This window comes from Onychostoma macrolepis, chromosome 23, assembly GCF_012432095.1.
Source record: "Onychostoma macrolepis isolate SWU-2019 chromosome 23, ASM1243209v1, whole genome shotgun sequence".
Taxonomy (NCBI): Eukaryota; Metazoa; Chordata; class Actinopteri; order Cypriniformes; family Cyprinidae; genus Onychostoma; species Onychostoma macrolepis.
This window is the reverse complement of record NC_081177.1, coordinates 8,588,091-8,615,272: the sequence shown is the minus strand read 5'-3', so window position 1 is coordinate 8,615,272 and position 27,182 is coordinate 8,588,091. Positions and strand designations below refer to the sequence as shown.

Here is a 27,182-nt window from a genome sequence, read left to right as displayed (position 1 = left end):
TAATTAGTTTCATGTGGGTTTCAGGCTCTGTTGGCATACAAATGTAGCAGCATGTTGTTTGAGACATGTTTACAGCCAAACATTATGTCTTCCTATAAAAGTGTTTTGTGATAAAAGAACACTGGTAACTGTGGGACAATGATTAACATCACAAGGATGGGAGAGGAAGTATGAAGTGAAACTGGATCTGATCCAGTTTTGAGTCATGTGGGATTTTGATTGCCCTCATATTTTAGAACTAATCTGTCTGTGAAAATAAAAAGAAGGAAAAAAAACATCAGATTGCTGCGGTAATATTAATGAACATCTCAACTATAGTGCTTTCACTAGAATGTTGCTGTGAAAATCCGCATTCCTGAAAGAACATACCTGAATAATGAATTATTAAGTGGGGCATATAAATTATATCAGTAGACACATTATATAATGGCCAAGTTCTTGAGGAACAGCTCAGATTTGGCTGAAATGAAGAGAGTATTTATGACGCAGTGACTAGGGAGTGTGCGTTTGCTTCCTGCTTGGCTGGCACTTTCCTCTGGCTTCGAACTGGCTCGATCCAAAGGGCAAGACCTTGGTTTTGGCCCTCGCTGCTGTCTGTTTACCATCCCTCCTCATAAACCGCCCCACCGCGCCATCCAGCCACCCCTCAGGTACTCATTCAGCCTGCAGCAAGTCTCAGCCAGTCAGCACAGTAAACACCCAGATGTCATTACCTGAGAACAGCAAGCCATCAGGAAAAGCCATTAAGACAAGTGGACTGTACCGCATGGACCGACAGACGACTATGTGTGGTGGAAAAGTTACTGAACTGGATTATGTAATGCTTTAGAGTGGTTAAATTTGAACCAAATACTCTTTGTATATTTAGAATACTTTTTTAAAGGCAAAACACGTTTATGGCAAATTGGTCTCTTGCAAGCCATAAAAAAAATGACAAAACCATTACAACACAGCATTGCTTTAAAGAAATGTTACATATTGTGATTATTACATATCATTATACATGTTATGCATATAATTGTAATGTGTAAAATTGGGCCTGTAATATTAGGCTATACTTTCGGAATTTGTATAGCATAAAAATCTGGAATGTATAAATCATATTTGACTACTGATGTAAGCAGGCATTCCCTTTTCCCTAAAATAAAGTCTTACAAGCGAGCCAAAATGAATTCCTGTATTTTATTGCTTCGAAATTGTGGTCGATTAGTTTGCCTCTGTGCGAGTAAAGATCATTTAGTATGAGCCAGCGCTAATGCTAACTTACATTTTTAGCTAGAAAAACGCACAGACTATTTTCTATATTTCTCCATAGACGTTTTAAGAAGTTAAACAATAAAAAAGTTCTAAGCCTTTAACCAAAGCAACATGTCAAGATCAATCGCTAAACTAAAACATTTGCTTCTGAAAGGTTATTTGTCGGAAATACGTAATTCCGAAATGACGTGAAAACCGAATTACTTATAGGCTAGTTACTTCATGTAGTGTTTATTTACATGAACAACAACAACAACAAAACATTTACCATAAAGGTTTTATCCAACAGGGTTTCACCTGCCTTGACCATTAAATTACAACACACAAGTGCACGAGACATGCGCACAGAGAATAAATCGACCGGATGCCAATACACAATTACAAATAATCGTTGCAAGATCGAGTTTATGAATGTACTGATAGACGTGCATTTAGTAAAGTGATGACTCGTTCTGAAGACAACGAAGATGTCTCTGATAAAAGTTATAAAGACAAGTGAAGACATTAGTGTTTGGTGTGATAATTTCCTTAAACCCAAAAGTAGCCTAATACACCGATTATTTACGTATATGCACACTATTATTATTGGACATACTGATTATTATGAAAATAAAATCGATGCCATGAAATCGGGTTAATCCGTTCATTACAGCGGCCTAGAAATATGTGAACTCAATTGATTTTATGTGGAATTAGCAGCTTTCCAAGAGGGCCAACAAAGCATCGACTCTGCAACTCTTCTTAAATGGTAAGCTAAATGTTTATGTCTTTGACCGCTGTACCAAAATTGTGATTTGAGGCTTTCTCAGAATAGTTCGATCCTCAAGAGTTGTGTCCTCATTCTTTTCATTAGGATCGATAATTGCCAAAATAATTTCCCAAAAAATGTATTGTGAAAATGATTGGATTTTCACTGCAGTACAGTGCCTTTTAAGTCTTCAGTGTAAGTTATTGCATTTATGTTGTTACACTTCAACTAATTCAAAGGGCTGCAAAAAAGCAATCAACAGTGTATAATATTACACTTTGGGCCTGAAACTCAATTTTACATTTACATTTAAATTTAATCACTTTTAAATGAGAATTAATTTTGTCTGTAGTCCTTCGTCATGAGCAATACATTAAAGTTGATGTGTTTTGACATAATATAAGAACTTAGACTTTTCTGAGACTGGTAGCCCTTCACCTTGTTATGGTTCACCCTCTGGAGACTTACTGAACTTGAGAAGAGGAAGCTAATCTTTAATGAGACAACTTGACAGGTTTGAAAAATGATGCAGCGAGAAGGCAGGCAAATTGCAGGAATTACATTATTATGCTTTGGTTTAATATTTTTTCGTTATTTCGTTATGCTTCAATGTCTTGTACAAAATTATAATCAGGTCTGTTCCAATGATGAGTTATTTGTGTGTTATTTTTAATATTTGTCTACTGAATTAAATTCACCCTTGAATGTCTCAAATTCATTATTTGTTTCCGTTTAACTTGGTCTCATGATATTTCAATATATAGTACTATAAAGAGTTTCATGAACCCATGTGGTGTAAGTACCATCCCAAATACTGAAGGTGTTGTGTGTGACCAACTGCATTGATCCATGATAGAATCATTTTCATGCATATTCATACTCGGCCATTTTAGGGCTGTTCTCTTCCTTTGCTTTGTATGTGAGTGGAAAGGCAATAAATGCAAGCCATTGCATGTGGCTTTGTAACAGACGCTGTCCAAATCCAAATGTTTTAGTCTATAAGTGGGAGTCAAGACTTAGCCAAGAGACACAGATAGTGACAAACGCTCCCTGGTTATTTAATTAGAGGCGGCTCTAATGTTTTCCATGTTTCTCTGGAGTGACTGGTGTACTGTTGGGAGGGGGAGCAGTGACATCAGTGACTTAAAGTGGAACCAGATGGAGACTAATTAACAAAAGGGCAATGCTGTAATGGAAACTGAATCAGTGCTCACATACAGGTGTCAAAAAAGATAGAGGAACAATACCTATTCATAACTGAGGGGAGATCACACCAGGTTGCCTCTCATGGACCTGGTTCAAGAGAGACATTTTTTCTCCATTGGGTCATGACTGGAGACCAGGAGCTTAGCTGGAGTACTTCAGCAGTGTGGCTTGGGTTTGAAGCCTGGCCTTCACCACTAAAGGCACAAACCAAGCTGAATTTTCCAAAAGCTTGCTGTGTACTGTTTTGCATGACAACGAAGTCTTTTGTCATTAGCATTTTTTTTTTTTTTTTTTTTACAGTTGAGTGGAATAACAATTGATGCTTGGTATAGACGTGACAGGAGACTATAAAGGAGCGGGTCAGACATGGTTGCGTGTTGTGATTCATGTAAAAACTAGAGGTTTCTGGGAAGGACGATGATAAGTGTAGACTGATTAACTCTACAGACTGATGTTGCCTTAGTCTGCGGTGAACATTGTGGTCAGATGCAATTCAGTATTGTTGTATTAAATGCTTAGTTTGCCTAATAGCTGTGCATTAGTGAAAAATCTGATACGTGTCTTTAAATGTCGTTCCAAACCTGTAAGACCTTCAGAACACAAATTAAGATATTTTTGATGAAATCCGAGAGCTCTCTGACCCTGCATAGACAGCAACACATCTGAAATGTTCCCAGACCCAGAAACGTAGTAAGGACATCGATAAAACAGTCCATGTAACATTAGTGGCTCAACTTCAGGTTTTCAAAGCTATGAGAATACTTTTTGTGAACAAAGAAAACAAAAATAACATAACTTATTCAACAATTCTTCTCCCCGAGTTAACATCTTCCGCCATTTTGGAGAGTACCACGATGCATGCCCTCGTGCTTTCCCCAGAACGTAATCAACATAATCAGCGTTGTTTATGTTCAGGAAAAATTGTACGCATGCTCTCAGATTTCATCAAAAATATCTTAATTTGTGTTCCAAAGATGTTCCGAAGAGGGTGAGTAATTAATGACAGAATTTTCATTTTTGGCTGAACTAAACCTAAACATTTTTGAAGGCAAAACACTACAGAATAGGTTAGAAAATGTAACTAATAGATATAACTATACTTCCCCAGTTAATCTAAATACATTGACAATTGTACTGCATGTTGTATTACAAGTGTTCTGAAATGTTATATGTAAATATGCAAATGAGACATTATCTAATTAAATATGCACTAATTTGCATACATTTCCAGAACAGAAATCTGAACATTGAATGAAGCCAGGTTCAAAATTTTTGTTTCATTTTGATAAAAGTTTTGATGCCATGAAATCTGGTTAAATCTGGCAATTCAGATAGGAATTGAAATCTACAGATGCGAATAGAGTCATAGAATATACACTTAAATGTGTATTTTGGATGTTTTCTGTCCACTGGTTCGAAAGCAAAATGGCCTCAAAAATCTCAAAATTAACAAGCGCATGGAAGAGAAAAAATGTCTTGCCATTAGAAAGTTTTATGACTTTTTGTTTTTTACTCCATCTCAAATGTTTAATAAAATTATACTCACAGTATGCATTATGTAGCTTTTTTTTTTTTTGTGGATATTTGAAGCGCAGAAATAATTTTACATTAAAGAAATAATTTGCCATTAACATCTTTCCAGTATTTGCTCTGATAAGAATGCCTATAAATGCATTTTCTAGGTTCATATCCATATATTCGGTGTACCTTATAAATATCCTGGAGAGGTGAAGTCATCCACTGATTTTGCATAGCTTGTGATTTATTATTTATATGAAGGACAAGTGGTGCAAATCAGAATAGTATTTTATGGAGTGATGTTAGACTTGATTAAGGAATGCTGACATAAAGCTTGGCAGGTAACATATGGGAAAAATAAGTGGTGGTGCTGCTTAATTCAGATGCTCTACAAACTGAAAAAAAAAAAATTTAAATAAAAAAAAAAAAACTATTTTTTAGATATCTTTAGTATATTGACTCCAAGATGACATCATCATAACTATAGACCACATTTTTCTATTATCATGCAAATTAACAATATTCTATGGTTAGTATGGTATACAGGCTTGTGGTGTAATGGAATACTTGTAAACTTCACCATTGCATGAAGTCTCCCCTCTAGCTTTAATTTCAAGGACACGTCATAGGAAAAGAATGATAGAAATCAACAAAATTGGCATATGAAAGAGGTTTCTGACAGATTGAGTCTTGTATCTTTGTCACCACATTGAAAGTGTATGATTACTTTGTGTTTCTTTGTGATACGTACTGTATCTGTATGCAGTGATGCCAAGAACCTCAGTAAAAATACTATTTGCAGAGCTGTTTGGTTATCACACTTTTTGTTTAAAGGCACATTTATTGTGTTCCCTGGTCATTTATCTCACTTTTTATAGATATAAAATATCTATAAAAATATAAATCCTATAAAGTAGCTAGTAAGGTGCATTAATACAATGCCATTAAAACGGTCGTTGCACAACCTAGTTACTATCAGGAAAGGGGTATGTGCCACTAGAATACCAGTGCCTTCTTATCCCACATGCATGACCCAAATGTCAGAGATGAATCAACACAGACTATTTAATTTTGAGACCACATTTTTTTTTACACCAAATAATGAATTGCTTGTCATGTTGCTAGAAATAAAGAAGAAAAGAGGTCTTATTAATGTACACCATCTTCCCATATAAGTACTCTATTGTATGTAGTAATGTCTAATTTATTGACAATTCAACTCCAGGATCACCTGGAGCCTTGCACAGCCACATACTGAGCTACTATGTTTCTGCAGTGTTTGGACAGATGCATTATTATTTTATTCCTTTACTTTTGAACATGGTGGTACATATTCAGCTATTTTTCCCCCAGCAATCGTCTTCATCTTTTGCTGCAAGACATGTTGATTTTTTTCCTTGTAAATGGGTTTAAATTTTTGGTATTTTTCATAATAATGCAAATGTGTGGCTAATATTAACAGGATTACATGAGTTGCTATATTTATTGCTGATTTATTGCACATTCTCTTGAAGTTGAAGTGTGTAATTAAATTTTTTTCAGCGTTAAAGTATTTTCTCTTATCCCAGCTCAAATGCAGAATCATCAGTAAATAATTCGTTCATAGGTTTTATTCTGCCCAAAAAGTACAAACATTGTGGTTTGGTAGCCCTATCAAAACATTGGTGTTTGTTTGAGCATCCAACTTGTCTAACACAGCAACATTCATTTAACCAATGACGATAGCCACGAGTTTCCCTGACCAGTGATTTAAAAAAAAACTATTTTTTTCAATTCCAACTGACACCAGTGGCACACACCTCAGAAAAGCATAGTAACTGGAGTGAGCTAGTTTTATGCAAACCACTATTAGTCTTTGTAGACTTGGTGCATATTACCAAAGGTCAAGGTTTGGCTGGTTAGCATAGTGCCTGGTTATTGTATGATTTGTTTTTGTAGGGCTCTTAAAATGTGAAATTGACATATTTTTCCTTGCCCGCTGCACTTCACATCACAGCTCAGGAGAGTTGCTTGTAAAGGGTTTGAGACCAAGTGCGTTCTTATGGTGACTTCAGCCAATCTGCGTTATTACATCATTATCTTGCAGCAGATTTTTTAGTCACATCATATTATAGCTCAGGAACTTCTGTAGAATCATGTACAAAGATGGCAGATTTTAAGTTGTATGCTTCCTGCCACTGAAATGAATGGGAATGCTAACAGATTCCCTAGGTTTTATAGACCTCCTTGCGTGTTATACCAACCAGTTTATCACTCTTGGCCAACTGGCTATGATAGTGCTTTTATCTTGTAATGTTACAAAGCATTTAAAAAAAAAACTTTTATCAATATGAAATTACTTGCAGAATTCCATGTCAAAACTATCCATCACAGTAAAATAAAATACACTTGGAGCCACAATTATTTGGACAATTGTATTATTGGAACTATTTAACTGCTTATAAAATGCTCTTTCTCACAAAATATGCTATTAGTTAGTGTTTTTGCTTGTACTTTGCCCAGATTGATGACAAAGAGTTTAGGGTAGCCAAACCATTACCGTACACAAGTGCAAGCTTTCCACTTTTTTTTTATTATTATTATGTTATAAATGTTTGGGATGTACTGTAATTGTAATGCAGTGTTCAAATTGAGACACCCCAATTCAAAAATTAAATTGTCTTGTCTTTCATGGTTGACGTATCAGTGTGTCCTATGGTGTGACAGAAAAAAAAACCTCTAACATTGAAGATAAACCTCTCTCATGCTATTTGTAACTCTGAATGAAGATGCATTTTTCTCATGTTATTTGTATGTCACACCATAGGACACAGTCCAATTTTTATTTGTCAACTACCCCTGTACATTCAGACATTCAATTATTGTGTCAGACTCAACAGTGAGCTTGAACACCCAGCAAAACGACCTATGATCACTGTGATGCCTGTGTTGTGGAGTTTCGTCCAACACTGTGCTAAACCCCACCAGCTGATTTTCTGATTTTACTGCTGACCACAATGAACCTTCACTGAGCTCCATCTCTTATGAAGTGTCCACTTATTCACGGTCATCTCAGTATTTAGTGGTGAAGCACACTGAGTAGGGAAAAATGTTTGGAAAATTTTTAGCAGTCATATTTCCTCTGAAAGTCATCCAGTATGCCACAGACTTGAAGCAAATAAGGAACAGGGACTGTACCAAAACATTCTGCATGAAATCTATAATCTGCAAGCATTCGTGTATAATAAGGCTGTACTGACTTAGTTTATTTTGTCAGGAAACATGAACACTTTTTTTTTTTTAAACATGTTTGATTTGTCTCCATCCTCTAGTTGTCTACTATACTTTGCAGACCGTCACGTGCTTGTACACCAGCATCCAAGCTCTTGCTATGACAGTAAGTCACGTACATATTGTCCAGCGTTCAGAGACTGTACATTATTGCCGTCGACAGTCGTGTTAAGTCCTTTCAAGCATTTAATATCTCACTCATGCACATTATTTTACAGCAGCAGGATGCGTTAATTATCTAATTAAGGACAGGATTAATTAAGCACCCTGAGCGCGCGTTGCGTTGATATAGGCGAATTTAAAATCACAACTCTTCGCTTCTGCAGGGCTCTTCATAAAATCCCACGCAGGATGAAATGTTGCAAAATGCGGTTTTTCAATGCCCCATAACCACTCTGGATATGTTAATAAAAAAGCTTTAATTTCAAATTACATTTGGTTTGTATTTACTTTGCATTTATAGACGGCTTGACTGAGAAAAACAACTTTTATCCAAACAAGAATAGGTCTTTAAACATACCAATTAAATCAATAAAACCAATCGGAGGACTGGAGGCACACACATTTAACATAGTTAAAATGTTTATTTGGAACTCAGGGTAGAATGGCTTTATCTGATGACCGGTCCACGCCTTTGTATAGCTCCAAACTGAGCAATGTCACGATAGGTTTATCCATCCATGTGATTAGGTTCCATTATTTGCAATATTTGAAACGGGTTCTCATTTGCGCATGCGAATATTCGTTTTGTGGAAATATTTAAGAAACATTTTTGACCTTGGCGTTCTTGGATGCAAGTTGATAAAACTTTAATTCAGAAGAAAAAAGTCCATACAGAAGACCGTATAGAGGAACTATGAATGAACATGGTCATTTTGTTCAGCAAGATAATGGGATCAAAAAAACCTTATACTGTTTAGAACTAATTTTATTTCCAATGCACGTGTTTTTCTGAGCAGTTAGTCGAACTGATCCAAGATATTTCACGTTCGTGGCTCCCCAGATTATCACTAAAATATAATAAAGTTTTGAACTGTAACTGTCATATTATTCTGGTCTCTTTATGCTGAAATGGAATCTAATGTTAGGAAACAAAAGAAAATAAGTACACTTTTTATTGAGATATGTTTTTACAAGTCTATAATATTTCAAAATATTGGTTGTAAATGAGAAAATGGGGAACACTTAAACACTGAGTTTTGAATGATAAAATGTTGTTAAACTGAAGAGGTGATGAATATCACTTACTGTTTTAAGTTCACTGTACAAGGTTTGTGAAGCTGCAATTTTAAGTAGCATGGGCCAAAAATAACACATCCAGTGTTGCGCGTATAATCAAACTTAAACGGTCCAAAACAGTCCAAAGTTGATGTTTGGATCAAGACGGACGGTGACAAAATTTGGGTAGGCTATAATATATATATATATATAACCTGTGAGGAAGTTAATAGTAATCAGTTATCAGCCTGTGAAATGTATTTTTTAAAAATAGCTTGAGTTTAATCTTTTTTTTTTTTTTTTCTTTTTTTTTAAAGATTGCAAATAGAAAAGTTGTGCATTCATACTGTGATTTATTTTGTAAGAGGTGAAGGGGTCTCCTTGCGCGTTCTCCTTGGCTGTCTGCTGTGAAAGACTTTGAACTTGAACTTTACTTGTTGTCCCTGTCCAGCCAAATATGAATTAAGTGCTTCTCGATTTTATATCCGAATCTATTAATTTCATATCTCAACGTATTAGATGGCATCTGTAATATATATATATATATTTTTTTAAATGCACTTTTTTTAAATGCGTAATTTCTCCCTGACGTGCGTATAGGAGACTAGTGTTGCACATACGGATTTATGCCTATTTGTGTCTTATAGTTTAAAATTTGTTATATCGCAGTGGTCTGGGGCGATTTTAACTTTATTTTCATTTTGTACACCAACTTGGATAGGTGTCCAAAGAGCTACATTTTAGTGCTCACCGACAGGGCTGAAAAACACTTATACTTTCGTGCCAATATATTGATTGTGACCAACCTTTCCTTTTTCCTCAACTGTAAATCTGGAATTATGTTGATAGAATATGGTCGGACACGTAAAAAACGGCACAAATAGCTTCACGCACAAGTATTTTTAGACTTCCTATTCTAGTATAAATGATTTCGTTTATATTTTTAGATTTTGAGAAAACAGTCGATGTACAGCTTCTAACAAGTTCAGAATCGCTGTTTTGATAAGTACAAATTTTGTAAGTTATATGAAGGTAGGCTATGTTAAAGATAATTTAAGCTATACATTAAGTCAAAAATCAAATGCTCACCGAAGCTTTTGTAGTAATTGAAGTATGCAAGGGCAATAGCCTACTTGTGCAACCTTGACCTTCATCATAGCATGTATTGTTAATCGATGTAAAGTGCAGAGAGATGTGTAATTGTAAAGCCTTCCATAGAGGTTAAAATAAATTTTTCGGGTGATTTCAGAAGCAGTTTGTCAATAATTTTTCCTAAGATACAAATCTTACATTCTAATTCAAAGGACTATTCAAATGCATATCCGTTACAGTTACAACGGTGAATAATAACAAACCGTCCTGTTTCATTCCGTTAGCTTAAATGTACTTTTACAAAATGTAACAAAATATAGGATGGATAATCTGTACTGAATTCAGATCTGAACATGCTCTTAGGTGCTTTAGGTCTGAGTAGGTTGGATTTGTGATGTAGTTTGCATCTTTATATAAAATGTTTTGTGAACACCCAGCGTCTCTGGATATAAAATGTTTTTTTTTTTTTTTTTTTTTTGCATACAACAATTTCTTGTCCTAACGATTAGAACGGTTTAAAATAAAGGGAAGGAACATAACATTGAGGTTAGTTTAAAACTGCGTGTCAAGCACTTTTGTAGCCTATGTTGTATGTGGATGTAGTTGAAAAATAGCTTATTGCTGCAGGCTGATCGTCGTGTTTTTCCAGAGATTTCCAGCAAACTGTCAGAATATGCCGTTACATTTGCAGATTTGTTGTTCTCATCCATGCTTTTTTGTACATTATTTAGTACTTATATTCCAGTTCAGCTCTTTGCACGTCAGTTTTTGTGTTTTCATACATACAAGCGCACACACAATTAAGTGCCCAAGTTTGCATGCCCTATGCAGAATCTGCAAGCCTTTATAATTAAAAAAATAATAATAAATAGAGAACGTATTTTACTTAAAACTGCGCTCATTAAGATATTTTTACACGATAGATATTTACTCCACATGTAATAACAATAATATCTGAATTTACACACATCCCCTGGGTTCCGATTTTGGTGTGTAGTTTCCTCGATGATCAATGACTGTTTGTACGTTTGGTCATGGTGGTTTTGTCCTGAGGAGTGAAGCTACCCACTGTTCTTAAGCAAAATCCTCTAAGTCATGCACATTACTTCGGTTTCCCTGCATTTTCTCCTCATTTATTGAAAATCATTGTTTGCACCTTTTGTAATTGTTAAGAACCAACATTATAATTTAGCAAATAGGATGATCGGTGTAAATTATTTTGTATTGGAAAACGTTTAAATGTCTTCTGTAACTTCTAAAAGGATATTACTTCTTTGTTTAAATTCCGTAAGTTTGTAAATTAGGAGAGAAAAGTTGTATGAGAACGTAGGCTACATACACTAGTGTGTCGACATGATAGCATGCTATTAGATGCCAGATTTTTCAGAAGTGTAAACTGCCCATAGTTAAATATCAAATCAGCGTTTAATCAGAATCAGATTTTTACTCTGGGTTTCTTATCTTAATGTAGTTATTTTATACAATTATAAAGAAGTTATAATTTGATAGAGTTTTGTAGATTTGATTATCCGAGGATACTTTTTTCCCAGTGAGGACTGGACGCCTTGTTGAATTAAAAAGAAGTGCTGTTAATAGTAGCAAGTTATTGTGGATGTAAGTTCTAGTTTTGCTGTTTGTAGATGTTGCTACGGAAAAACCACTGTTAAACGTCAAAGAACTCGCTGCTGTTCTAATTAAATAATTGTTGCATGTTGTTGAAAAGACGATGGTGGCATCCATTATTCGTGTTTAAGCCGCAAAAGTTGACTCGTTTTGGTCCTTTGTTAAAATAAACTCAAGATAGCCTATGTGTTGCTTTTTAGAAGCCTAAACTTATGTTACTTTTTTTTTTCTTGTAAAAAAAACAAAAACGAGCCATGACACAAAGGCCTATGTTTTTTGCTTATCATTCCAGATCAGTAGATTATGTGTGATGTGTAGCATGTGATATGCTGTATATATGTAGCTGTTTTCTACAGTATAATACAATAGAAATTACTTGAAGTAAGTTATCTGCTGGTTGCTGTAATGTTTTGCTTCTGCTTTTTTCTTTCTTAAATATGTAAAGATTTTGAAATATTCCTAAACTGCTAGGTTTGAAACTTGAACAATTTCACGTAAAACAAGAGCTCGAAGCATTATTTATACAGAACAATACAATGAGATTGGTCCAAAATATTCCAGCTCACCAGTATATACAGATTATGGTTCATTTTCAAATCCCACTGCTGGTACATGAATTCTGAGATCTCAACGGTATATTCCGTTAGATATGGAGGAAATACGAAAACTTTATTTGACTAATATTTGACTATCTGAAAAGAAAAGATGTCAGAAACCGAGAAAGCTACACTTAGAGCCATGCTGTCGCAATTAACATGTCTGCAGAGGAACTGACCGCCTCCTTTAACTTGAACTTGGACTTCCGACGAGACGTGTCTGAAAGTGGGGGAGACATTTTGTCTGTATAGAAGATGTGACAAACGGACCTTTGGTTGTCATTGTAAAGCAGCCCTCTGAATCTAAGGCCTTAACGTGAAAAAAATAAATGAGTGATGCAGAAAATCAAGGACGAATCGTCATATTGCATGAGTTTCTTTGTCAGGTGCTTTTGAATTTTAATGTTGTCTAATTTTACTTCACAGACTTTAAACAGGTCATCATAAATGGACAGGCAAAACAAAACGTGGGTCCACAGTGTCCATAATCAGTTTTTCGTGGTTTGTTTCTGATTTTGCAAGATGTTGCTTTCTCGCTTCGGTGTAACCGGTGCTTGTGATAATTGCAAAGCAGGTGATATACAATTAACAAAGAATTCTACGCAGGTACTGTCGGGTTTCTGTGTTAAAAATGAACATCCCGATCCGTGAATCATTATTAGGAACGCTATGATGCTTCCCATTTCTTGCTGTATAGCCTGCTCTGCCTGACCGCAGATTTTAATGATCATATTGCTCACATGTTCTTCATATCAGCCACAGATTTATACCGCATTGCACCGAGATTGAATTGACGCAGGCCTAGCCATATTCTGCTGACAACTATGCGAGATATAATACAGATTTGTTTCTTCTCTATAAGGGACTGTATAGCTTTCTGGAAGGAGAAGGAAAGTCATGACGAAACAGAGTTTGATATGTTTTGTTTGGAAGACTGGTTAGTCGAACTACCCACTCAGCTACTGTTCTTTTCTTTGCTTAAATTTAATAATTGAATCATGTTGGTGTAGGGGTATAGTATAGTAGCACTGTGCCACTGCGGCGACATAATGATACATATTCATAAACGCTGGCACGGCACTCTGCAAGATGTACATTTTTGTCATAGGAGAATCAATTCTTTGAACAAGGCCTGCAGCAGCCCCGCAAGAATGTGCATGCAGAGGCAAGGTGTAGCTTTAAAACGCCTGGAGCACTTGACTTTTTATTTTTTTATCTTTTGATGATTAAGGCATAGAACAGGTTGCGTTTACGTTTTTTGAAGAACTTTTTTTTTCGTTCAAAATGCAATATGCTATATTATGTACATTTTGGTGGGAAATTCATTCTTACTTGGGTAATTCTTACTTGGATGTCTTTATTTGCATCAGTTTTACCTGTAAACCAGGTTTTGTAATAGAGCGGTGTACGTAGCCTGCTTTTAACGCACATCTTAGCAATTAGACAAGTCTTAATAAATAATTAAATTAAGGTGGAAAATAAGCAGTTTCGGTATAAACAGTCTTTAAAGAATATCAAGCGAATGAATTTAATTTGTGGTGTCATAATGTTGTTGGTTTTTTTTGTTTTTTGACTGACTAAACTATTGAACGTGAATATTCAAATGGTCTCTGAGCAGTGGAAACCAGAATAGAAGCCACCTTTTAATAGCGCCCAGGCTAGCGAGCTTTAACCGATGTTGCAATCGATATTTCCCCACTCCATGACAACGCTCAGCAACAACAATCCAGCTCCCAAATCTCTGAATGACAGATTTTCTTGACTTTAACTCGGACGAGCAAAACTGTATTTTCAAAACTCTTGTTTTATTCTATAAATAAATTAATGGTTTTATGGATCAACTCAAATCAGTGCTTTATAAGAGCCTAAAATGTATTTTTCTTGTTGTCATATCAGAAAATAGAAGAAAATTAAGCAAAAATGTATTATTTTAACGTTTGTGTATACTGTAAATGTTTTTTTTTTTTTTTTTTGCACGAGGCAGGGTTAAAGATGGAGTTATTTGCTGGGGAATAAATTCCGTTCATTTGTTTTCTGTCATATGTGCACATGCATAAATGAATGTATGAGTCTGAATGAAGATTTGGGCCCAGTCTGATAGAGAGATGTGCAGACAGCGACAGGTATCTGCCTTTGCTCAGTATGCCTGTATAGTAGCTCGTATGATGGTATTATAGTGCGTAATAGCAGAGCTATGAAAACAGACTAAAGTTTTGTTGTGAAAAATAACACAAAATGGAAATATTTTAATAAATCTGTTGCTTTTTACCATTAGATATGTTTTGACATTAGAAGAATTTGTCACGTGACTGACAATGTTTATTTTTTGTAAATTATTGTCGCTTTTAGGTGTTTTCGTGTGATGACGTCGACGATGGTTGAAATACGCAATTGGTTTGTCCTTTTTTATCTATATTTAAGAGCTCTCCATTTGTAACAGCCCAGGCAATGCTTTTCTTCCACTTTTTATTCTCTTTAAGCATTTGTAATATTTTTATTTCAGATTTTGGTAAGTATTTTCAAAACATCACTCCTTGTCAGTTTGTTAAACTGGGACTATGAAGTCAGTTTTCGGAAAAAGTTCAGATTTCTAGTTTTGGGACTGTGATTAAAAAGTTGATAATTCAGTTTGCATTCCACCACAGCGGTAATTTAATTGTGAATGAAGGGCATGGAGATGTATATTTAGGTGTGCACCTGTGATTCTTTGCAACAGAAAAGTTAAACATCAAAGCCAGAGACTATGCCTATAGAAAGCTCTGCTTGCAACATGGACTGAAACACACAGAGACGTGCATTTCTAGGTGCACACAGTTGTAAGGAAACGTATGAACCAGACTTGTGTTTGCTAGATCTCATATGTATATTCAGCGATTTTTTTTGTGCTATTCATCAGTGCTATTAAAATAAATATACGGTTGCAATATTTGAAATAAATCATTTGACATGTGAAATAATGTGTTTTATGATTTAAACAAAGAAATTCAAGGAAGAAAAGTGCTTTCTCGCATAACCAATCACAGGCGCACGTTCACATAGAGACAGACTGACTCAGACACAGAGACACTCACAAGATCCTCTTCCAGTTTGACACTGTGGTCACAATTTTAAAGGCGCAGTGTGCTTAGAGTCCCATTTTAGCGCTCTTGCTGTTTTTCAAACATTACTCACTGATTTGAAATGCTAATACGGAACTGTAATGTGGTTTCACAATGTAAAATGTCGAAAATTGACATGTATTTTAGTTAAGAGGGTGTAATTTGAACTGCTGCATAGAAATGCATTTCCAAACACAGGCTAGTGAAGTACAAAGCCTGAGATTACACGTACGCAGTATTATTATTTTACGGTGTTACAGAGGAGATGCGATTAATTTAATTCAAAAGTACCCAAGTGTAAACAACAGTAGCTTTAAAATGCATATTTCAGGCTAATAACAGACAGGAATAGCAGATATTGTCAAAACAGGGCCTTTTAAATGAACGCCATTTCAAATCGTTTTATGAATATATTCAAACTTACTTTATTCAAACAGATTCTTGCTTGTCTTTTGAATAAATATTTTCAACTTGTACATGAAGCAATAACATGAGCACAACCTTGCTGTGTGTGGAGTGCGATCTTGAATATGAAATAAATAAAACATTATTTAAATAATAGAAATTTATTTGCATTGACGAAAAGATTTAGGCTACTTTTCATATCACTTGGGATTTTGTTTTATTATAATAAGATGTGTTGTACTTGTTATAGGCTAACTGCTGTTTAACAGTGATCGTTCCCGATTTAACTGTTAAAAATCTACTTTTGAAGTTGTTGTTTGCGATGAATGAAAAATGAATCAAAGTGAGCTTTTGAAAATGATCATCCAGGGTAAATTTACTAGTTTACTGCATAAGCTACTGCTAGTTCTGCCTTACATTAAATACGGCAATAAGGTAACATGTTCGACCGAAACTCTTTGGCCTGCGCCTTACTTTACAATTTTATTTTCACATCAATAATTTGCTGGTTTGAGGAAGAAAGTGTAAAGAAATATTGTACATCATTGTATTGTACAATACAACATTTTTTTTTTTTTTCTGTTTTGTGACGAACGTAGCTCTAGGACAGTAGCTCATTTAATTAATGTCTACCAATCTTAATAATATAAGTCAGACGAGTAAGCTAGAAGCTCCATAATTAACATGTCATACAGAGGAACATTTCACAGAAATAACAGAGGAAGAAAGCAGATTCACCGGAAGGGGATTTCTGCATTGTTAGTCGTATTTGTCTTCCTACTCGTAACAGTTTAACAGTTGCCGGTGCACTTTAAAAAGTAGAAATTACTTTGGGGACTACTTGATCGTTTGCCGGTTTCTTTTCCGTTTTCCCAAGTTGTATCTCAAAGCCTTTCAAACTACAGCGAGTTTGCATGCATACGAGTGTGAAGTTCATTCTTGTCTGTCTAGACTCTGATTACGACCCTGTTTGTCTGCGTTTTTTACCTTGACCTTGGACTTCCATGCAGCTGCCATTAGTAAGATTTGTCCATTCTTCAGTCTGTGAAGACAACGATGGATTTATCTTTGCAAACAGGAGTAATCAATGAACTCATCAACATTATAACTAACGCAAAAAAAAAAAAAAAAAAACCATTGTCTAAATGGTTAAAACTGTTCAGATTTTCTGTAGTACACAAAGACCTTCTATGTCTGTCTAGTCGCTACTCAATTGAAACTAATAACAGGAATGTTTTTACAGGGTATGGGACTCTCTTATTCATTCCTCATGAAACGTTGCATTGTAACTGTGCAACATCAGACCGGAAGAAAATCTGATCCTGTGTCTATGCGTTTTTTCTTGCCATGGCACTAGCTGGACCTGATTAAATATTGTTGTATTCTACATTCTAGAATTCAAAAAAGAATAAAAATGTAGCATAAAATAATAAACAACTACCATACCTGGAAAAACTATAAATATTTTTGGATGTGTATTGTTTAATCCTGACATTGGACATTTTGGACAATCAGTGGGAGGGAAAGATGTTAATGAAGAATGTAAAAATGTATCCATACTTAACATTTCAAATATTTTTTCAGCTGTATATTTTGCTGATTGTCATTGCTTTGTTTGATCTCAAACTAAACTACGTACACATCAGCACGCGGTCCTAAACGTTGGAGGATACATGGAAAATAATAATTAAAACAACTCCTAAAACTGCAATTGTGTAACTGAATATGAGGCAAATTATTTTAGAACAGTGAGACAGAAACAACAATTCACAAAAGAGTCATGATCACACACCATTAGTTTTATAATTAAAACGATACATGAAATAACATGACAGAGCACACTAATGCTTTTTTCCCCTGTAGAGTATTTTTATTCTGTTTGCAGTGTTTTTTTGCCTTTTTATTCGCATATTATTATAGGTTTATTTTATTAATTATTTTGCTGTTGATTTGGGTTTTATTTTATTTGTTTCTAAAATTAATTTACAGCAGAGCAATTCATTCGTATATTAAATAACACAAGTTATTTTTCCCTCAAATGCAATTGGAAGTGAATCCTTTCCTTCAGGTTATTGACGATGACGAAAAGCTGCTTTTATTGCAAGAAAATAACTGAAGAATAACTGAATTCATACGATTCCGATCTTGTATAATTTGCTTATGCTACTCATATTCTGTGAAACTCTTAATGAATTGATGCACGTTTCCTTTTATGGATATGTGTATGTATATATGCATGTATTTATGTTGTCACATATACGCAACGTTTGAGATTGTAGACAATGAAGGTTAAATTAAAAAAAAAAAAAAAAAAAAAAAAGTGCATACTGCTAAGTGTCCAGACATTTGTCGGCCGAAATGTAGAGGATGTTTTCTTTCCCCTTGGCTTGAAGCCTTCCCCTTTAAGAACAGCTATCTCCAACTCTCTTAGCCAATGCCTGGGCACCGAAAACCTTAGAAGCCAGGCGTGAAACGTGAGCCAGTAGTTGTTTAAAGGGATTATTCTTCCCACCCACAACCCAGTCTCTTTGGGATAGTTAGCATATCACGTGCCTGCGCTTTAATGAACTGGACACATGGATGTAGTCGTGCGCATGCGCGTGTGTAAAATGTAGTTGGAAATGAGGTATCAGTCTTGGAGTAGGCGACTTTTAAAAAGCATCGGCAGCCCGTGATATGACGACTTCGCTGGTCCTGCATCCACGCTGGGCGGACACCTTGATGTACGTGTATGAAAAAAGCCCGAATGAAAATAATCAGAATAAAAGCCAAATTATGGAAGGATTGAGCGGGAATTGCCCTGCGACTCATTGCAGGGAACTGATCTCACACCCCGCGCTGGGGCGGCATTCCGGCACCATAGCGACTCACCAGGGATCCGTGTACTCGGATATATCTTCCCCTGAAGCTGGGCGACAGTGCCCCGCTCCACAGACGTCATCTAGCGCCTCTCTGAGTTACGGCTACCCCTTTGGAAACCCTTACTACGGTTGCAGATTATCTCACTCGCACAACGTGAACTTGCAGCAGAAACCGTGTTCATACCATCCCGCAGAAAAATATGCCGAGACGAGCAGCGCCTTGCCCACGGAGGAGCTCTCCAGCAGGGCAAAAGAGTTTGCTTTCTACCCGAGTTTTGCCAGCTCGTACCAGGCGGTTCCAGGTTATCTAGACATGTCGGTGGTCCCCAGTATTAGTGCGCATCCCGAGCCACGTCACGATGCATTGATCCCCATGGAGGGCTATCAACACTGGGCTCTGTCGAATGGCTGGGATGGGCAGGTGTACTGTTCAAAGGAGCAAACACAGTCTTCTCATCTTTGGAAATCTCCGTTTCCAGGTAGGCTATGTCTTGGTATAGTTGTGAAACCATGAAAGTATGAAAAGTGCATATGTATTACAGGGATGATACGACTTCCTGTTATGATAGGACATACTTTTCCCCAATTGTAAACTGAACGTGCAAAGCATTCGCCTTAATGAAATGTGTCGATATGTATTCTTCACGAAAAGTGATCAGTTGATAAGAGCTTTTCAACTCATAACTCTACATAATGGAATTTGATTGCGCATCCAGAAGATCTGCAGGAAACTGTCAAATGTGTCAGTTTTGTTCTATTCATTTTTGACATGTGACAGTCGGTAAATATTCAGTTGGCTTTCCACAACAAGAATTTGAGCGAATCCTACACTCAACAAGTTTCAGCAAGTCAGAGTTTAGTTCGCCTAGAATATACATTTTATTTACAACCTCTTACATAAAATAGTACAATGTTTGAGTGACGTATCTGGTTACAGAGGTTAGTCATATATTAACTCAAATATTATTGAGTCACAGGATTCTAAAGCTAGGAAAGTCACGCAATTTGGATCTGGGGTATGGCAATAGTATCCACCTTTGCTCCTCCCGTATGATAATACAGAAGGTCCTTATTTGTACCACGCGTAAATCTTTGTCAGCAGTAATCGGGAGTGGTGCCCCGCAATCTGTTATGGACATTTTGCGAATGCCATGGAGCAGCATTATTATTATTTTTTCCCCCTAAGAGCAGCTGACGTTCTGTAGTCAAATTATTGATTTTAGCTGTGAGCAAAAATATTGCATATGATGCAAATACCAACTCAGCCATTCAGTATTGTTACTCAGCTGTGGCAAATCAAAATTACCAGTGCTAGTTGGTAGTTCAGTTAATTTCAGATCTAAACTAAATATACTGTCGCATTATAGTGGTTATAGTGAATAGCCTACTTGTCACCACCATCACGCCCCTGACCCGTTTAGCAACCCTCCCCTCCCCCCTAGAAGAGGTCACATACACAGGTAGCCACGAATAGCCACAAATAAGGATACAACAAAATATGCTTGCAGTCCTTTTGATGAAAATCGTCTAGTGCTGATTTTGTGCGTGCCCCAAACAAGTTCTTTACAGTTTCTTCAAGTGTGTTTGGGGCTGTTAGACCGTAATTCGTGGCTGACAGAATTGCTGTGGACATACCTCTGTCTAAAACATTATGTACCAGTTTATTGACAGGGAAAATCCTAGAACACATCTGAATGTATCTATACTTCAGCTGCCAGAGGAGCCTAATATCCTTCACCTTATTTTACCTTTACTGTGATTTTGGAAAAAGACTGTTGCTGGGCGTTAGTGCTCTTTTATAATATACATAATAATTAAGGTACACGTGATTTTACATAATAGTATACTGCGTTATAACTGAAAACACTTGTCAATGCTACCCAAAATCCTGGCATTTTGGCAAGACTTTAAATTGAGGATGATTTGGTGTTTTCACAAACCCCATCCATCCAAACTTTACTCAAGAATGATTTATTGTTGTCTGTGTATCAGTGCTGGTTAAAAACCTATTCTGTTAGGCTACTCCAATGCTAGGGGGAAAAAAACACTAAATAACCTCAGCATCGTGAAATGGACCGAAAAAATATCCCCCATCCACCTATAGATATATATCATTAGGTAATTTTAATATTTTAATATTAATATATTATTTTGCATTAAATAAATAAAGTAGCCCACAAAAGGAACAAAACTGCCTCTTTGTTCATTTAAGACCGTTTTGCCTCCAGATATTTAAATAATTTGACGCAACAACTAAATAGGCTACTTTATTTAATAGATAACTGTTTTTGGTGTTTTCCCAAAGTGTCGAATTGAACCAAACTTTCTTCATCTTTTATCAGTGTCTCACCGGACAAACAAGTTATAATAATGTGTCCTTTTTTTTATTTTATTTTATTTTATTTTTTTATAGATGTTGTTCCGCTGCAGCCAGAAGTCAGCAGTTATCGTCGAGGGCGCAAAAAGCGTGTTCCCTACACCAAGATACAACTAAAGGAACTGGAAAAAGAGTATGCAGCAAGCAAGTTTATCACCAAAGACAAGAGACGACGCATCTCTGCGACAACCAACCTCTCAGAACGCCAAGTTACTATTTGGTTCCAGAACCGCAGAGTGAAGGAGAAGAAGTTTGTCAGTAAATCCAAGACTAATAATCACATGCATACTTGATGTATGTTTCGTACTTTTTTTCGCCAGCTTATATCCTTCCGTCCACACTCCCCGTTACCTCTGTTCAGAAATCATGAATGAAGAACATCCAGGCAGCCTCACGCCTAACTGTCTTCTTTCACTTTATTTAATTTAAAACATGCACACATACCATAACCGCTCACTCTTTGGCTTTTTGGGCATATGATACAAAACTGTGAAAATACAGAAAAAAGAAAACATTTCAACTTCGTCCTTTTTTTATGAATGTACATATATAAATAATAAATATTTAAAATTACACAAGTATCAAAGAGACACATGGTTTACGTGCATCTGAAAATAAAAGGAGACCCGACCCTTCTGCATCTCTTCTTGAGTGCGTCAAAGCCAACCAGCCAGCAGAAAACACTCGAGGGGCTCAACATGTACGAGAAGAGAAAAAAATTATAATTCTGTGGGACACTTTGGATGAATCAAGATTTGTATAAACTCTCGAAAGGCTGTAGCAAATGTTGAACTGGATCACGAATAGCACCGACGTTTGTTTTTCGTGGAAATTACAAAGATTTTGCTAGAATGAGCCTGCGAGACTTCAAAAGCTGAATGGTTCACTGTGGGATACATTGCTTTTTAATGCCGAGGGTAAACCAGGCTGCTAATGTTAACTGTACAGTTTAATGCTTCTATTATTTAATTTAGATTTCGCGTATGACAGGTCTGTAAAAAAGGAATGTTTCAAGATCATTTGTATGTGTCCCTATTAGCAGTGAAGGATATGACTCTGCCATGCAACTGGAATGATTGTAAGCATTTAAAAATCATTTAGTATTAAACATTAATGCACAACCTTTTTGTTTTTATATATAGAAATATATATCGTAAAGCATTGGAGCTGTTCACACGACTTGTCTGTATCTCTTTTCGTGCAGTATGTGAACTGTATTGTGGTGTTCAATTCCTAAAGTACTGAATTGAGACATATTTCATAAATAAAAATGACAATGAAATTTGTTGAGGACATGCTGCTTGTAGTGAATCAATGCATTTCATTTATCAATGACAGCGGTGGCCAATTTATGGCCGCTTCATAGATAGATGCATGTGTGTCAATCCATCTTTTTGATAAAACTTTCAGGTGAGCTCTTACAACAGATTAAATGTTTTTGTGTCGTTTTTGTGTCGTTTGGGTGAGGGTTTTTCAAGAGGCGGAATGTCTGCACATATTGCAAAGACTAACTTTATTCATCAAGTGCTCGGGGTTGCTTGAAATATATAACTATTGAAAAATATACACAACCTTCATATATGTGACATGAAAAGATGGTATTGACAACTACAAATGATAAAGTATTTTCAGTTAACATAACATTTAAATTGTCTGTTAAATGGTGGAAGTCCAAAATTTAGCGCCGAGTAGCCTATAATTTTTCAGCAGAATGCTCAAGCGACGGGCTTCCAGTAGGCCTTATTAATTCAAGCGGTGCACTTGCATGTGATCTAGGCACGTAGTGTTTATTTACTTAATCACAGTAGTAATAATGTAATTCTTGGTTATCGTTCATTTAGATTTAAAAGTCTGCTCCATTCGTAGGTAATTTTACCACAATTTAAGTAATGTTTTTAAACAAAGGCGAATTTTCAATGAAATGTCGCTATGAATATGCCACAGCAACATTTAGATATGATGATCTTCAACGTTTCCTACTTGATCAAAATGATTATCCCGTTTCTTGCATCATGAAGTTATGGTCGGAAATAATAATAATAATAATATTTATTTAATGCTTAAAGATTTTCTTTTCCTTATTAACTTATTAACTTTTCAATACTATTTAATAAAAGAAAGTGCTTGAAGAACTATTGATGGTGTAAATTATTTTAAATACTTTTTCTTATGACACGCCGTTCACGCCAGTGTGTAGGCTACATTCAACGAATAAATTAAATACTCTCAACTTTCTTTTATAACTAATTTGCTAAAGACGGTGTTGTACCGGACAGTTCTTGTGAGTCTTAAGAGAGGAGAATTAATCAGACGTGATTAACTCGAAAAATATTTGTTTTTAAACAGATTTTTAGTAGAGTTAAACTTCTAAGATCTAGAAAACAGGCTTGTTGATTTTTGATACTGAAGATTCCTGCTGATTTGTCAGATATCTTTCGCAGTTGATCTTTACACACACACACACACACACTATATATATATATATATATATATATATCCCCCAATCGAGGAGACCAGGCTATAATCGCTAATTTGCCTTTGTCTAAATGGTCTAAATGTATTCATGTTAAAGAAACGCTGAAATAAATGCTGTCAAACGTACAACTGAAGGACGAATATGAGCAAATCTTATTTGAATATAAGAAACTCTGTAATTTGGTGTATACTTACAAAATGTTAATTTCCTCAGTAACACGTATGAGGCACACACCCGGTTACTGATAAAACTTTTTGCCATCAGTCAACTATCAGTGTTGTGCAGACGTTGGTTACTTTGAGGAGTGAGAAATTTAATGTTAACTGATTGATAGATAGGCCTTCTGTTTTACCGTCACGTGATCTCGCGTTACCCTTGACCATGACTATGCAGTCGCTTTGACCTTGACATCACAGAGTCTTGTGAATAATAAACAGAGGGGCTGGACACCACTGCCCGTGGTTTGTTTTCAGGCAAACAAGGTGTTATTTCCCTGTCTAGACGGCGAGAGTTAATGGCATACCATAAATACACAAAAAAGGAAAATCCTCTGATTATCCAATATCCTTGTCATTGTGAAAATGTACACTGTGTGCACCGTTTTTTTTTTTTTTGTTTGTTAGTTTTTTAACTTCTCATACCATTGAACACTCCGCTTTTTCTCTTCCGCGAACCCTTGCCCGTATAAGTTTTAAACCACCAATGGTTGTATTCTCTCATCATGAGGTGTAGGTTATATTGACCACGAAGGCAGGTAATGCATTTACGTCTGCAAAAGACAGTGCTCACAGAGATGACATCTTGTGTTATTTCCATAGGCGCGCCGAGAAAAGATAGGTACTTCTTCCCAAATATCAAGAGATGCATCCATGGTCACGTCAAAAGGTATGGCTAATTATATTTATTTATTTTTAATTTTTTTGTAGTGAATATGCACAATGCCTTGGTGTTTTAGATCATTTATTAATATATAAATGTGTGCATTTATTTAATGGTCTTTTATTGATGCACTTGTTATGTCAAGTCAACATTTTCTATGTCTGGTTAGGCGCAAGGCCTATTCAATATATGCATAGATCTATTATGAGCAATGCGGGGAAAAGAGAACGTCTTTGCAATGTCCCCCCACCTACACAAACACAATACCCTTTAGAATTTTCCCAATGCCCTTGTTTTCGTTCATTTATTGCATAACGTAAACATTTAATCATTTTATGCTCTCTGCAAAAAAGTACATAGAAGTAATTAAATTGTTGGATTTCTAAAGTCAGAATACAAGTGATTAAAAGACAGTATTTCTCATTATTAGCTGTAAGTTGTTTAGTTCAAACCTGTGTTGATATATAGCTTTGTTTTGTTTCGTGGTATATTTTACTAATATTAATATTATAGAAATAGTTTTATTGTTTTTACTAGCTATTAACATTAGTTTCTGGTTCTGCATGGGACAAATAGTGGTATTTTAATATAGAAGTCGAATACGTAAATTTGCTAATGTTTGTCGTGTAACAATTATTACTGATTATCACTGCATTAGTTTATTCAATTGTAAACTCAAAAGAAAAAGAAAAAAACTAATAAGCCCCTAAACATATTCTCTTAGACTATTGAAATTGATTTAAACACGTACATATGCATTAAAAAAATAAATAAAAAATGCAAACGTATACGCATTTTTAAAGCAAGTTAGTTTCTGGTGGTGCGTTTCTCTAAGTTATTCATGCTGGAATCTGAGAAAAATGCATATAGAATTAAACGCTTTTCAGAACTATAGGGTTTCGATCAATGTGCTGCTTAAATAATAGATGTTTAATGCGAAAGGCCTGTTCAGCCAAACACACGAGCTCAAGTTCGCTTTTTTTTATTCACCGGTTCTAAACAGACCAGCTGGAATGCAAGGGGAGAGATCCGTGGGTTGAGGAGAAAGGGGGCTGATAACCTCTGGTGGCGTATGGTGGAAATATCAGGAAGTGAGCAGTGTAAATTCAGCACGAAGACACATGCTCTGCACCGGTCTTTATGTAGACAATTTGTGTCTGGCGCACGTCCTCTTACAGGATATGTGTGTTTAATCTAAGATGAAGTTAACTAATACACTACTAATATGTAAACTTAAAATATATATTTGAAGAATTTGCTAGTGTTCATGGAAGGACGTGGTAAGAATACCGGACACACATTAAAGTGAATAGTTAGGATGGGTTGTTCATTGAAATATAGTGAAATATAGCCTACTGATTGAATTCCCAACTGTATATAATATATATTTATTATTATATATATATGCTATTGCTATATAATATGATATATAGATATTGTAAATGCATCTCTTAAAATATGACCCAGGTTTGTCGTTTCTTAAATGTTTTTCTTTTCTCTCTCTATTTTGTAACTTCTAATATTCCCAGGTCAAAGTATAAAATTGCATAGTCCCTGAAAATAAGATAATAAATCAATCAACTAATGAATATAGGGGAAAAAGGTAAAAACTGAGTTCAGGTTTGCAATTTTCAAACGCCGTATGCTACGTGTTTCGCAAATATTAATTTGTTTAATCCCTTTACCGTTCTTTTTTTTTTTTTTTTTTTTTTACACTCTATTTATATCGACTTAATTTAAGCAAACTTAATTGCTGTAAAAGTTTATGCAAACGTAATTGTAGTAAAGCTCATAATTATGCAACAGTGCCAACACGCACTTACATTTGTGTGTTCATACACACTTTTTTTCTGGAAGCTTCGTAGCAGTCGCGTGTTTATTTCTCTATACGTTTCTATGTAAAATTGCGATTGAATTAAATTGTCATTATTTACATTTATTACTATTATTGGGTGCTATTATTAGTTTTTAATGTCTGTTGCGATATCCAACTATCATCAAACTTTCCTTTCTTTAAATTGAGTTCAAGTATTCGAGAACTGGAATTTTGCATTTAATTCACATTTAATGCACGTTTCTTCCCTTTAAGAAATTTGCCTTGGAGGACATTCACAGCAAGGCTTTCAGTGAGCCAACCTGTCTTCCAAAATCAAAGACAATAAAAAGGCCTTTGTTTACGCTATGGCCCTGTCTGGACGGAAAAGAGATTCCAAGACAGCAATCTCAGAGCGGCGCAGACAGTGCACTAGACACTGACCTTGAACTAACAACTATTTTAGCCATTTTCCAGAGATTTTGGAGATTTTAACTTTCGCCATCCTAGCGGTAAGAAAATTTACTTTTTACTGTGTCTTTTAAGCGATATTATTTGAGACAGGTTGTTTGAGGGGAATATTTTTGTGACTGAATTAAGTTGTTGAAATGTCATTCATTCCCAGGGAGAACCGGTAACTCTCTCAACTGCTTGTTTTACTCTCTGTTGTGCTCTTGGGGGAAATAATAAAATATTCTCACTTCAACTAATCAGAAATAACTAACAACTGACTACTAGTGTATTA

The 27,182-nt window shown here is 35.6% G+C and overlaps 2 protein-coding genes across 2 annotated transcripts in view; both read left to right on the top strand.

Annotated features, from left to right (window-relative positions):
• The first annotated feature begins 1,806 nt into the window (after positions 1 to 1,806).
• hoxc10a (homeobox C10a) overlaps positions 1,807 to 27,182 on the top strand; it is a 106,079-nt gene continuing 80,703 nt past the window's right edge. The window contains exons 1-2 of the mRNA XM_058762655.1: positions 1,807 to 2,005; positions 24,564 to 24,630. The gene's annotated coding sequence lies outside the window, so the exon portion shown is untranslated. The remainder of the gene's footprint in view (positions 2,006 to 24,563; positions 24,631 to 27,182) is intronic.
• hoxc13a (homeobox C13a) lies at positions 18,586 to 22,494 on the top strand. Its single transcript, XM_058762661.1, has 2 exons — positions 18,586 to 19,371; positions 21,306 to 22,494. Exons 1-2 carry the CDS (start codon positions 18,708 to 18,710, stop codon positions 21,560 to 21,562), a joined length of 921 nt encoding a protein of 306 aa, XP_058618644.1. The 5' UTR covers positions 18,586 to 18,707; the 3' UTR covers positions 21,563 to 22,494.